General features: G+C 43.1%; 1 protein-coding gene across 1 annotated transcript in view; it reads left to right on the forward strand.

Moving 5' to 3' along the window:
* The window catches only part of Hmt-1 (ABC transporter ATP-binding protein/permease Hmt-1), a 126,326-nt gene that overhangs the window by 84,155 nt on the left and 28,256 nt on the right, over positions 1-13,915 (forward strand). The window contains exons 17-19 of the mRNA XM_050187488.2: positions 5,910-5,983; positions 8,012-8,225; positions 13,747-13,841. Of these exons, the coding sequence (XP_050043445.1) occupies positions 5,910-5,983; positions 8,012-8,225; positions 13,747-13,841 (383 nt within the window). The remainder of the gene's footprint in view (positions 1-5,909; positions 5,984-8,011; positions 8,226-13,746; positions 13,842-13,915) is intronic.

Raw genomic sequence — 13,915 nt, forward strand, 5'->3', positions numbered from 1 at the left:
AAAACCAAACTTCAACGTTCTTTTTTTTTTTTTTTTACAGTTCCAGCACCACACAAAAATTCTGACAGAATCTTGCTCTATGTTTTGCTTTATTGAAATACAGTAGAACCTCGTTGATACGATCTCCTTATGTACGATTTCCTGGCACCAACAAAGGCGATTGAGAACACAAGAAATGACCCAATAAAGTTATGCTTGTTTTTCACCAGTTCATGTGTTCTCAGGAAACAAGCTCACGATGGTTTCGATGGGAATTTATGGTGCAGGCGTCGTTCCCAAGTGTATCACCCCTGAAAATAGCTGAACGCCAGGCCGGGGTACACTTGTACCCATTTGAGAACCAGTGGGTGCCCATGGTGGTGCAAATCGAACCCACGATTACCCGTAACTGAGGTGGGCGCTCTACAACTAAGCCACGGCTGCAGTTCTTGGAAATCAAGATATTTCGGCAGCGACATTCAGTTTGTTTTCAAACTTCGATTCTATGGTACGTTTTCTGGCTGCTAGATTTCATGTAAATAAGAAAATGCACGAGATGTGCATGATCGAGAACAGTATATAGCTGCCCGCCATGGCAGCTTCACAATACTCGCCTGCCCATCTCACGTGAAAATGCCGGCACGCACTTAATTTCTTATTCCGATACCAGCAAATCTTCTTCAAAGTTGTCACACGCCGAATTCACAGCTATTGCCGACAACCATATTGCAATAAGCATCTTCGCCTATCTGTTTCACAGCCCGTGTTACCGTTGGAAGCATACTGCCTGCTTTTACTATGCGATAACCCAAATGCGGCGCCATACCTTGGTGGAGACTGTGATCGTACATGTTTTCCAGCTGCTAGATGCCGTGTGAACAAGAAAAGGCACTGGGCACGTGGAATTGAGAACGGCAGCCATGCGCTGCATTAGTGTCCATGCAATACTTGCCTGCCCATCTCGTGTGAAAACACCAGCACTCACTCAGTTCCTTATTCCAGTGCAAGCAAATCCATGCCGCATTCACAGCTATTGCCACCAAGCCTATTGTGATAAGTGTTTCCACCTATCTGTTTTGCAGTGCGTGGGGTATAGTGCCGTTAACGTACTGCACATTTGTAGTAGGCAATAATCCAACGTTTCCCATGACGCTTCCCATTATGTAGATGTCATCAGCAGTTGAGTCTGTCAAATGTTTTAGTCACTTTGGAATGTACGTTTTTCTGGTTAGTATATTTTTCCTTTTACTTTTTTCTAAATATGTATGAACGAGGTTTTACTGTAATACCTATTCGAAGTGTTTTGGTGGTAGAAGCCGCAGGTGTGTTTTGCGTTCGCCCATCACAATGCTAGTTGTCGTGAAGTGCAGATATCGTGCATGTGACGTTAACTCCATGATGTTGTCAGAGGCTGTGTTCTTAAGTTCAGTTTGGAGATTTATGTCTTCATGCTCACTCACAAACTTTCGCCTTTCCTACCAGTACATGTACAGTCGCCGACCGTTTATTCGGACCTCACGGGGACTGTGGAAATGTCCGAAAAAGCAGATTAAGAAAAATAAAATGAAATCCTTTATTTCCATGCAGTTATTCGAGCTCGGCAGTAGGCTTGAAGAAATGGTGAATGCGCCGATGCACGCTGTTCCGTTTACGCGCAATCAGATAAGCCTGAATCTCGGAAAGGGTCGTACGGTCGGCTGAAAGCACAGTCACTGCTTGTACACGCTCCGCATGCGACGGCAGCGTAGCACATGGTGCGTCATCTTTCGACTCAAGAGTTATCGTCCGGCGGTGCAGCAGAAACCTGACAAATGATCTCGCCATCGTCGAGTTCTGCGCATGTCAGTACAGCAGTGTACCTGTGAAACTGTCAAATGAGACGGTGTCCGGAATCGCAATGCAACCACTGCGCAGGTCTCTGTAGAACATTTTCCGCGTCAGTAGGGAGCACATCAGAAGACAACAAATCTTAGGCCTCCCGGCACCCGCCTGCCGGCATTCCCCAGCGCAGTCTGCGCGGGCACTGTCGGCGCCATTAGACACTTGACGCGATGTTTCCGTATGCTGCGTTGGATCACAGGAACCTTGACACAGCACACAAAGCAAACACCACCATGCCGACACCAGTCGCACAAACAAAAAACATGGCCTACTCGCAGCGTCGTGCGCGAAGAAACAAATCAGCTGCTGGATTGTCTTGACATGGCTTACTAAGCTGAAACCGGAACTGCTGTAGAGCCACTCTATTGAACTAGGCAGAAACGATGAGGAGCGGGGATTTGCAGTAGCACCACTTCGTGGGGCAGCAAGGAGGCTCCATTCAAAACAAAAATGGCGTTCAGCAAGTCGAACTATGCGCCGGTCAGAGTCGGTGCATGATGCCCTCGATCGAGTTGGCTCAAGGAGTGTCCGAAAAATCAGACGAGAGGTTGCAAGGTGTCCGAACTTTCTACAGTTGTTATACATTATGGTTTATGGGGAGAACGGTGGTGCCGCGAAGCTGACCGAATAATCGGGCATGTCCGAATTTTTGGAGTCCAAAAAATCAGTCGGCGACTGTACTACAAACTAGGCATTCGTAGTAGTTGCCAGCAGATTTGCTGTGCTGCCCTCAGTTGAGCACATATGCATGATCTTACACGCTATCTTCATGCAATCGTCTATGGTATGAACATATCAATGGCAAATTTCCCACGATGGCATGCCATCCTATGCCCCGTCAGCTAAACCTAACCAACGCTGCCTCATCAGTGAATAAAATTGCAGTTTGGTGCCAAGTCAATGATATGCTTCAGAGCAGCTATCCGGCACTTGTAAAGCAAAGGACCCACCTCAACAAAGCAAGTGAGGGCACAGGTTGCACGGACAACACTCGTATGGCAGCAACTTGGTCCACGGTCGTCATGATGTTAACATTATGCACGCAGATCATTGTGAAAAATAGAGCAAGACACCATATGGCGTCAGCATTTCGTTTGCCATTCTACATTGGTTTTACGGAGTATGTGGTGGTGCCATAGGACTAGATAATTGAGCAGGTCTGAAAAGTTGGTTGGCAACCTATTTTCCTCTATAAGCACTATCTTTCTGCATAGCTTTGTGTGTTTCATGCGAATACCACAGGACCTAGGGCGTTAACCTTTCATCGTTTGTAAAAAACGTTATCTTGCTTGCATTCCTTGATTGTCAGATACACTTGGTCTACATGTTTTGCATGTGCGCAGCCTTTCAAAAATGTTGTTTTGATTTTAGTGTGGAACCACTTATGCTTGTGCGTATATTTGCGACTCTGGCAATTATATTGTAAGCAGTCTGGACTCTATGTTAGCTTGATGCTAAAGTTGGTTGAAAGCCATCAACACTGTCGTGATTGAATGACACAGCAAAATTTGCTGTCATCACCTTGCCATAAGGCTAGGTATGATTAGGTTCTTACCAAAAAAATTTTACTTGTGTACATGGCCCAGTAACTGTACCCCGAGTTGAGGAGCCGTGCCTGCATTTCTCTTGAGGCCTCTAAGCTTTCCACATTGAAGCGGCTAAGAGAAAGGTTGTTGAGAGCACCTTTCTGTAATAGTGAGACATCGTCTTGGACACACATCTGAGCTGCACTGAGCAGGCTTCGTATCTAATGAATCGACAAAGCTTGCGTGTCACGAATTGTGTAGCTTCTCCCATGGCTATATCTGGCACAGATAGATACACAAGTACTCAGCTTGTGCGAACAATGGCTTTTGTGCTCAAAGCAAATGCGAAGCGAATAGTGATTTAGGACATATTTTTGAATCAAATATCAAATAGCTGTTCTGCAGAGACATGTAGTTAACGTGGTTAAGTGGCTTGTATGCTGGAACGTGTATGCATAGGAACTACTGCATGTTGGAATTAATTACTTGCTTTGTCGAAGAATGAGACCGAAACTTAGTGCAGTAGAACTCGTTAACTAGATGTCAAAGATAAAAAGAGGTTGATGAATAGCAAAGCGTGATGCAACTAATTTTCTGCATCTAGGAATTTAGTGAGTACAACACTTAAAACAATGCACAGATGAAAAATGTATACTATTGCAATGGCTAGAGGAATCATAAGTAAAAGACAGGGCTGTACTAATGCGTTTGTTCTGATTAGATGCCTTGGTTACTTCTATTCGACATCTCAGTGTTTTTCACTGTGACCGGAGACTGCATGTGCATGCGGTGTACAAAAAATGCATACTTGGCCGTTAGAGTGCCCCTTACCACTATTGGTATGCTTCACTGCGGGGAAGATATGCTTCACCGCATAACAATACTGTATTGCAGCGAAGTTGAACATAGAGACCTGAGAATCACTTTTTGAAAAGTCTAATGTTAAATTTTTTTTATTAGTGAATAGTGCAATGTTCGAAACTAGGAAAGGTTCAAGATAAGCGAGTTCATGAAAGTTTAAGCCCCTGGCCATGCATCTTTAGGGCCTTTTGAAATAGGCACCAGTAACCATTAAATTTCTCACAGAAGCTTAATATACCAGGAGTGGTATGTTACTTTGGTAGATCACTTTTGCGAGATATTTTGTGACTTGGCACCTAATACATCGGGCGTCTACTGGCAGCAGCAATCCTCACACAGAGCCAAGCAAATGCGGTTGCACATAGGTGCCGACATGTCCAAAGCCTAGTCACTTAAAATATTGCAAAATTGCTCATATCCCCCAAAAAAGTAATCAACCGGGAATACCGCCCCAGGGTTTCAATTTTGTAGCCGTGCTTTCCACTCACCTATATGCCACTCCTTCATCCAACATTCTCGGCTGGCTCATCCCACTGACAAAGCACGATAAGAAACAGCATCGTAAAAGGCATCCCCACCAATTCGTGGCCCTGAACTTGTTATGAAAATTCCAGAAACATACCAAACATTTAGCACTGACGCACTATGAACTGATGGTGCAGCTGTGTATGTGGCGTAGTATCTGGCGTAGCGCGCAGATCCACAAACATAGAAATGCAAAGCATGGTGAATAAGCAAACTGACGGTGCTCCACACACACGTGAGTATGCATGTTATGGAGGTCACATGTATCTTCTCGCGCTTATCACGCTTTGTCAGGGGTCAGAGCAACACTCCACCTGCGTTATGAAGGAGATTGCAGTCGCCCATGAACGATGGGTGATAAGACTAGCATAGAATGGAGCGGAATTCACTAAAGCCTTGTGCTATTGTCACTTTTTGGCGATGTCACAAGTGTGCACAAGGTATGAAAACCTCCAAGTTGAGATATTTTCCTGACATCTTTACACTCGAGATTTTGAAATATCCAGAGTATGTCACCAAAGCAGTTTGAGATAACAGGTGAAAAGCACATGGGGTTGACACCAAGCCAGGAAAAAATTTCAACTTAACAGATATTTCGAGATATCAGAGTTCAAGTTAACGAGGGTTTACTGTAACAGTGTTTCATGACATTGAGGTCTTTATAAAAGCAACCCCACACGAACTTCATTATAAAGCAAAGCTCCAGAAGCAATCTTGTTTTTGAGCGTTCACTCATCATAGGCTACAGTCTTTAGAAACATGGCGCATTTTTATAATGGTACTTAAATTTTACTTTTAGGTGTGGCTTTGTGGCATTGCAGTGTGTATTGCCGCAAAACAGCACAAGAAGGCAAAATTTACACATTATCTGCACTCGCACTTTGAACCTAAATTTCTAGAATATTTCGAACAAGCTACATGTGCACAAAAATACAGGATGCTAGGTAGCTTATGGATTACTTGTATGGTTTGGTGCCAACAGTGTAATGGGAGTCCTTGGTGTGGCTTCTTCAAAGGTGTACCTGAATACAAACGTGGAATGTCTGTGTGCATTTTAATAACTGTCAGTAATCGTGTGCTTATGTGCTAGTGTTTATCGAGGCGTAAAAAAAAAAAACATGGCCCTCCCACTCACAGGTGAAGCAGAAGTCCTTGCGCCAGGTGATAGGTGTTGTTCCTCAGGACACTGTACTGTTCAACAATGACATCAGGTGAGCCCAGTTTGACATAATAGACATGAGGTAGTAGCGTTACGAAATAAAGCACTTTTACAATGAAAAATAATTTAAATAAATCTTGTATTTTTTTATGTATAAGTCGGAACAATCCACAACCTTTGCCCCTTCTTTGTAACATTGTTCAAAAAGATTTGGTGCATAAGCTATTGAATGATGTGGACGTAAACTAGAAAAGCTTCATGTTCACAGATCAAACCTTTCCAGCATGTACTGCAGGAATGTATCCCTGCTTTCTGTTTCCTGAAAGCCTGTTTTTACACAGTGCCCATTAAAGTAAAAAAATTAAAAGTCATAGACTTCTATATAAAAGCAGAAGTGAAAAATGTACTATTTTTTATCAGCATGGCCTACAGTATGTTGAATTAAATAAATAAAATACATAATTCAGAAACGTTAAAGGCCTCACCCTGAACATGTCTTTAACTCTTTCCCTACTGAGTTTTCTGACCAAAACACACAAACTGAAAAAAACATGCCTTCAAATGTTGAGAAATGTGCCATTTTATTCTTATTGCATCTATGACCAGTAGAACTGCCCTGGAGCGTCGTTGGAGCCACCTTCATGTAATTTATGTCGTGTGGGAATGGCTTCGATGTTTTAGTTCCTTTAGCCACTCTTACACTCTACTGCATTAGCTCATACCACGGACGGTCACTCTTAGAAACTCTTTCCTAATTGGTATACTGTGTGCCTGCCACAAACAGTGACAAACTTCTCAAGCTCTTTCTATGAATACTTTTTGGGCAGCATTCTAAGACTGCCAAGGCTGCAGCTGTCAAAACACCATAGCTTGCCAAGCATACGCAACCAATGTTAGGGAAGAAAATGCTGCTTAGAAAAGCCGTGGTACTAGTGGTTGGTTGCCCACCGCAGGCTGTGCCAGGGATCTCAGCTTATGTCATGCATGAAAAACAGTACTTGAAATTGGTTTGAAGGGGCGGAGCCACATGCAGCAGTAAATCGTAGTCAAATGACACCGTCTGCACCAATAGTGCCTTGAGTATCGCTTTCTTTGCAGCCAGTGCCCAAAATTTGTTGCTTTTGACTTTCTACCTTTGCACTCATCCTGTCGCACCTTTGATGCCACTGCTTGAGCTTATAAAAAGGAGAGAAAAACAACCTTTGCAGTAATTATTTCTGTTTTATACTAAGGCTTTTTCTCGCACTATGAAAGCACTTTCCAAACAGTGGTAACAGGCAAATTTCTTTTATTCGATGCAGCCCTCACCCCATATGGAAGTACAAATTCACACTTTATTACCTTGTAGATGTGAATGAAATTTTTCTGGCACATTTGTTAATAGTTGAGTAACCTGAAACTGCAAGAAACTGAAAACACACTTTTTTGCCAGAAATTTCTATTTTATGTGCCGTGTCCTCCCTTAAATTATATTGGCATTGAAAGGCAATGTCACCGTATCATTTAACTTGAGGCTGTGTAGAGCAAGCCATAAATGTATGCAATGGTGGCCTATGCAGTCTTTGACTTCGGGACCTACCTCTGTATACTAACCTCTTGTAATCTTTCTAATCATCTCAATAAAAGCCGATTCTGATTCTGATTGAATGACTGAATGACATATACAATTTAAAAATAATTCAGACAAAGGTCTCCGACCACAGGTAGTTTGGATTCAGGCAACAGTAATATATTTAGCTGTTCTATGATATGGCACTTTGCAGCTACCAAACTGCATGGTTTTTGCTAACATTGTTAGCAAAATATCATTAACCTCGCATGTGTGTGCCAAAATGTGCTGTTGTTGTCATATGCTGTCAAGTGCATTGCTTACTTGCTTGCTCTGTTATAGAGCTTTTAATTTTGTTTCTTTCATGCTCTGTTTGCATTCTACTCTTCCCTTCTCATATGGATGGTATTCCCCCTACTTTTGTGCAACACGAGCTTCCATGCAAACGAATTAAAAGAAATTAAGTGCAGTCATCGTTTCTGCAGGCAGAACTTTTCATCTGTGACGGATGCGCGTGTTTTCTACGTCCAGGTACAACATCAGGTACGGGAGAGTCGATGCCACTGATGAGGAGGTAGAAGATGCAGCTCGTGCCGCCGAGCTTCACGAGCAGATCCTGGGCTTCCCTAAAGGCTACGACACGGTTGTTGGCGAGAGGGGGCTGAAGCTATCAGGTGGAGAGAAGCAGCGTGTGGCCATTGCCAGGTCCATCCTCAAGGGGCCAGCCATTATGCTGCTGGATGAGGTAACCAACTAAAGAGTGCCTACCATGTTTCACCTGTGACTCCTTTTGAACCTTGGTTCCTGGTTCTTGCTTCCTGGTTCTCTGTGCTTCCCTTACTGGTTTGGTGCGAAAAGGAAAGAAAATATGTTCAAATGCTTCGCTGGCTTGTATGCAGCAACATCAAATATCTGCATTTTCAAACTTTTGCTGGTAGCATTTAGTGTGGAAGCACCTAGCCCTAAAGAGAGAGAGAGAAAAACTTCAATTTGATAGCATCCAGCCCTATTCTCGGAAAGTAAAGCTGCCCCTTGGAGTTGTCAAAAAAAAAAATTTTCTCTTTTAACGTCATCTTTAGCCATTCTGTAAAAATCTAATGTCCGTTTATTTTGCATATTGTTTCTGGGCAGCAGCATAATTTATTTATTTATTTATTTATTTATTTTCAATACTGCCAGTCTCTTTATCGAGACCATAGCAGGTGGGCATATTGTTACAATGTAAGCGTTGATACAACATTATTCATGACCTGAATACTAAGGGATATCCGAGCCACCTGAGTTTCTCCTATATACAGCTGCGCTGCCTTTCTGTCTACACTTATTAAAATGTGTAAAGCAGGCACAAGCCTACATTTTATATCTGCTTGTTGACCTACTGTTATTTCATAAATGAAACTCGTATAGTACATACTCTAACGTTTACAACCGCATGAAAACAACAGACAATAAAGCCAAGGGCCGCCTCCCTGACTTCATTGTCTGTTGTCTTTATGTGATTGTAACTAACAAAAAAACATGCCCCTCAGTTCTTTTATTTTTCTCACTCATTGTCTGCTTTGAAGGATGTAACAGGTGTAGGCTAAGGAATTTTTATGTCTTACAATCACAAGGTTAGGATTAGCATGGTCATAAACATGGCCGTTCAAGATATTAAAATTCTGTCTTATTTTTTATTTAGCATGTTTTCATTGCAGAAAGAGTGGCCTAAATGAAATTCCATCTGTCAGGAGGTATCGGAATACAGTAGACTTCTGTTAATTCGACTCCAATTAATTCCATTTTTCACTTAATTCGACCCCGACCGAAGGTCCCGGCCAGCGCCCAGCATTTCTGGGCCTAAACCTTCATTATTTTGATCCTAAAATTGACCTTTGCAAGGTACACCAGACTGATCGAAATAATAATGCAACACAGACAGAGGGAATGGCAACAAAGCAGCACATATTTCATCAAGTGCAAAAGCATGTGCGAAAATCGGGCCGATTGGCCACCGATAGGCATGCAGATTGTGTTGGATTAGGGTGACGGACTTCATGCCGCTTCGACAGCCATCAAGGTAACCCGCATATGTCATCTCGGGACCAATCACTGATGAGGCAAGAGTATGAACATATTAGTCACAAGCATTCTGCGACGGCTTGTGGTCTGTTACCACATCGGCCAGCAGCGGATTTTCTTCACGGCTAGCAGCGACTAAAGTTACGTTTTGGTGCCGAGTCTTTACAGATCTATTTGCAGTAGCCAGGCGGCACTTGCAAAGCTGACACACCGCCTTGCAAACGAAAGTGAATGCATGGGATGGCTACAAAGTTGTTCACAGTCGCCATTTCGCAACATGGTACAGCGGCCTCTCGTTCCCAATGCTCTTTATAGATGCGCATCGGTCTCTCTTCATAGCTTCGAGCAACTCGTCACAAGACAAATTTTTTATTTATGTGGCAGAAAAGTGTCAAGATGCGGTTGCATGCATTGGCGCGGACAGTGGATGAACAAAAAAGGGGAGCGTTGCGCACACTTGACATAACCTGGCATATTTCAGAATCTTTGACAAGGGGCAGATCACACCGAATGTGACTATGAAGCGGCGCAGACGGCGCTTGCTCTTTACTGTCGGCACCTGCTATGCGCAGAGCAGTGATCGAGTCACGTGATGTGCGGTCCTTTCGTCTATCGTGTAGATTGGCTTTCCAGCAACCCACTGCTGTAAAGTTGTAATAGCCCTCCTGTATTTTAAAGAAAAACTGGAAAGGAAAACTTTCTATGCAATAAATATAAGATTGCTGTAAAACACAGGTCCACTATTAAAGGGGCCCTGAACCACTTTTTATCGAAGTGGAGAAAGGCATTTGAAATGAAAATAGGCTACAGTTGAAACTTGGTTTAACAAAGTAATGACCACGTTCGAATTATTTTGTTAAATCAGGAAATTCAGAAAATCGAGTAAGGAATTTTTCGGTCTTTCAAAATCTAAAATTGTAATGTAGCGACACCCGAAAGGTACCGCGACATTGTATTTGCCACTAACCCGTGCCTGCGAGTGTAAAAAGTCCGCAAGGGCAGCCCAACTACCACTGCCTCTAGCATCATCTGGTACATAAGAACGCTAGCAACTGCAGAGTCCATTGTTCCATCATGGGCACGCCGTGCAACCTTCTCAAAATAAAGCTAGGGCCGTGGCTACGGAGCCTAGATGTTTTAACGTGGCATCGTTAAAGTGCACGCTCGAAGAAAAACACGCCTGCATCAAAATTATAAAGGAATCGCAGCTTTCTTTTACTAATTCATTTCTGAAAAAATTTCATTAAATCAGGTTTAATGCAAGCTAGTTTCGTTAATTCGGGGTGATGACAACATTGAACCTTATGGGTACTTGCCGGGGAATGGAAATTTCTTTGTAGATCGGCAAATTCGTAAAATCTGGTTTTGTTAGATTGAGTTTTAACTGTATTTCAGGAATACTTCACCACAAGAAGCCCTTTAGTGCATTCAGCAGAAGCGAAGTTATTGGCAATCAAGCACGGGGTCCACTGTGCTCTCACTCCTTCTTCAATGCCTTGGACTGCGAAGGCAATGGTGCAGTGGGGCATGCCCACAATGCTCCGCCTTCTAAAGGTCACATTGGCACGCAGTTCAAGTTTCATTTTGGATGTTAAAGGGACACTAAAGTGAAAAGTGATTTCTTCTGCATCAGTAAATTACCGTTCTACAACACCAAAAACACCACTCTTACAACGATAAGACGTTTGGTAAGCCAGAAAAAGTGCAAGAACGAAATACGGGTGGCGACACCTACTCAAGTTTCCGCAACTGGGGGCTGTGACATCTTGGATTTTGATGGCATCTTCTAGGGCCTACTAATTATATATAGCGGTACAGATTGACTACAATGTGTTCTAAAGGAACCAAATATTAAACATGGCACGTTTCGGGAACCTTTATTCAGCCAACACGGCGCAAATGCGAAAACATACTTTGGAATCCCTGACGTCACGCTGACGTACCACCGCTGAGGTTTCGGCGCGAAATTCAAGTATTGATACTTGTACCTTCATTTTCTCATCTAATAATCAAACTATATTGTTTATATGACTGCCTGCAGGGTTTTTAAACAATGCTTCATTAGTCTAAATTGATTTATTGTTTTGCTTTAGTGTCTCTTTAACGTAGACGCCATGACTTCCACCTTTTGTGCTTATGATGTGCTAAACGTAAGCCAAATGTGGTTGTCCTCAGCGAGCCACGGTGCGCTTAGCCAGTGGACTCATAGTGGCACCCTGCGGCGGCCGTGGTATCTACGCCATGTAGCCGACCGCAGCTTGATATCAGCGGTTGGCCAATAGCAGCCATCTAAGGGAATGACGAAATAAAGCGTCTGATGACGAAATAAAGTGTCCAGAGACAGGGCCTTTTGTTGAAAAGAGAGCGTTTGAGAGAAAGATGACTTCGTGATCTGCTTGCAAGCTCCATGCACCATGTATGACAGCAAAACTTGGCTAAGATGTTCACAACAACTATGTTATTTAACCAAGCCCAAGAGGTGGTTCAGGGCCTCTTTATACTGAAAACGTCGTTGGTATTCATATAAGAAAACATCACTAATTCATTAGTAACAGAGAAAAAAAAGCACTTGATTCTATTCAGTAGAAATTCTATAAATAAAAAATATTTTCCGAGACCTTTACTAGAACTGTGCTGTAATCAGTGCTGGCATACTACAGTTAAACCTCAATATATTGAAGTCAGTAAAATTGGCAATTTGCTTCATTATACCGAAATTTCGGTGTATTGAAATTCGACTTTTTATGCAAATAAGTACAGTCGCCGATTGAATTTTTTTACACAGAAAGGGGCCACAGATTTTCCCGAATTATTGGGCAATCGAAAAAAGCTAATTTGAATGAGAAAACAATTCATTTTGATAAATTTGGGAGTCAACGACAAATGATACGGTTTCATGTCACGTGTGTCGACAATATCTTCACATTAGCGGTATGAATTAAGTGAAGCCAGCCACGCTTTTGTGTGCACTCCGCCCCCACAGCTGATAGCGTCACCCGTACTGGGGCGACGCTACCACTGCCAGGAAAAGTGCTAGCAGCAAGGAGCGAATGCTTCGTCTGCTTCTCACCCTAACGGGTCACCGAAACTTCAGGTTACGCATCTCCCAATATTAAACACACAGGAAGACAGCTTACATAATGCCATGCCGTCTCGGCATGCCCACTCTTTGCACGCGGCAGATTACCTCTAAAGCAGCGTGCGCGGCTGCGTATGCGTTCAGCCGTGCTTGCAGCCAGGCGCAGCCACAGCTGAGACGTGCACCAACTTACTTCCCCCTCCGCTCCCTCGCATGTGCTTGTTTGCGTTACCGTGAGCTCGCTCCCCTCCCCTTTTTTCCCTCTGTCCGTGCAGGAAGACGGCACTTGTGAAGCCACCATCTTTCTTGTCTCACCCTCGCACACTTTCACTCGCACCTATAGCACACAGTGCGCAGGGCCTGATAAGATCTTATCGCACTTAGACTTTATGCGGAACATGATGCAGCTCCACTTTGGCACCCACATTTATTGTGCGGCGCATGGTTTGAGAGGTGCATTTGCAAGCGCCACTTATAATTCAACCATTTGACCATCTGCGCCTGCGGAAGTTTCAATTTATTGTCTTGGCATTCCTTTGCGGCGGTAGCAAAATTTCATTACAGTGAAACTGCTTACAAACACACTTTGTTATATTGAGGTTCTAAATATGTGGTGTTCTATGGGCAAGAGGTTATGAAAACTTAAATACTTCATTATATCGAGAATCTCGTTATATTGAAGTTATATCAAGGTTTAATTGTACTTAGTGTGGAAGCTTGGGCTTGTTGGTGATTCATTGGAAAAAAAGGGCACAGCACAAAAATTACGAAGGACACGAGAGAGCAACACACACACATGCATGCTATATTAGTGTTCCCTGTAATAAGAATAGACTGTACTGTATATCTTGATTTCTGTGTACCTAAGTTACTGGTAGCTTGCTGCATTTGTGTTATGTAGTGCTAGGAGACTCCTAAGCATGTGTGGCAGCATATAATTCTTACCCCGAAAATTTGTAAGCGTAAATTTTTAGTGCAAACTTTTCTGATATTCGATTCTATATTGGCTTCCTTTCCTTCATTCGATTCTATATTTGGTTCTAAATCTGCTATTTGGTATTTGCACGCCCCCTGTAAAAACCAGTCATACAACCTCTGAATTAATTGTATGATTGTTTTCCAACAGGCCACGTCAGCGCTGGACACACGCACCGAGCGCAACATTCAGGCATCTCTAGACCTCGTCTGCAGAAACAGGACGACACTCATTGTGGCCCACAGGTATGTGTGCCTACACATGTGGTGCATCTCCACGTGGAAAAATGTGATCTCTCTTTGCAGAGATGGGTACTCAT

The sequence above is a fragment of the Dermacentor andersoni genome, chromosome 2 (assembly GCF_023375885.2).
Source record: "Dermacentor andersoni chromosome 2, qqDerAnde1_hic_scaffold, whole genome shotgun sequence".
Classification (NCBI taxonomy): Eukaryota; Metazoa; Arthropoda; class Arachnida; order Ixodida; family Ixodidae; genus Dermacentor; species Dermacentor andersoni.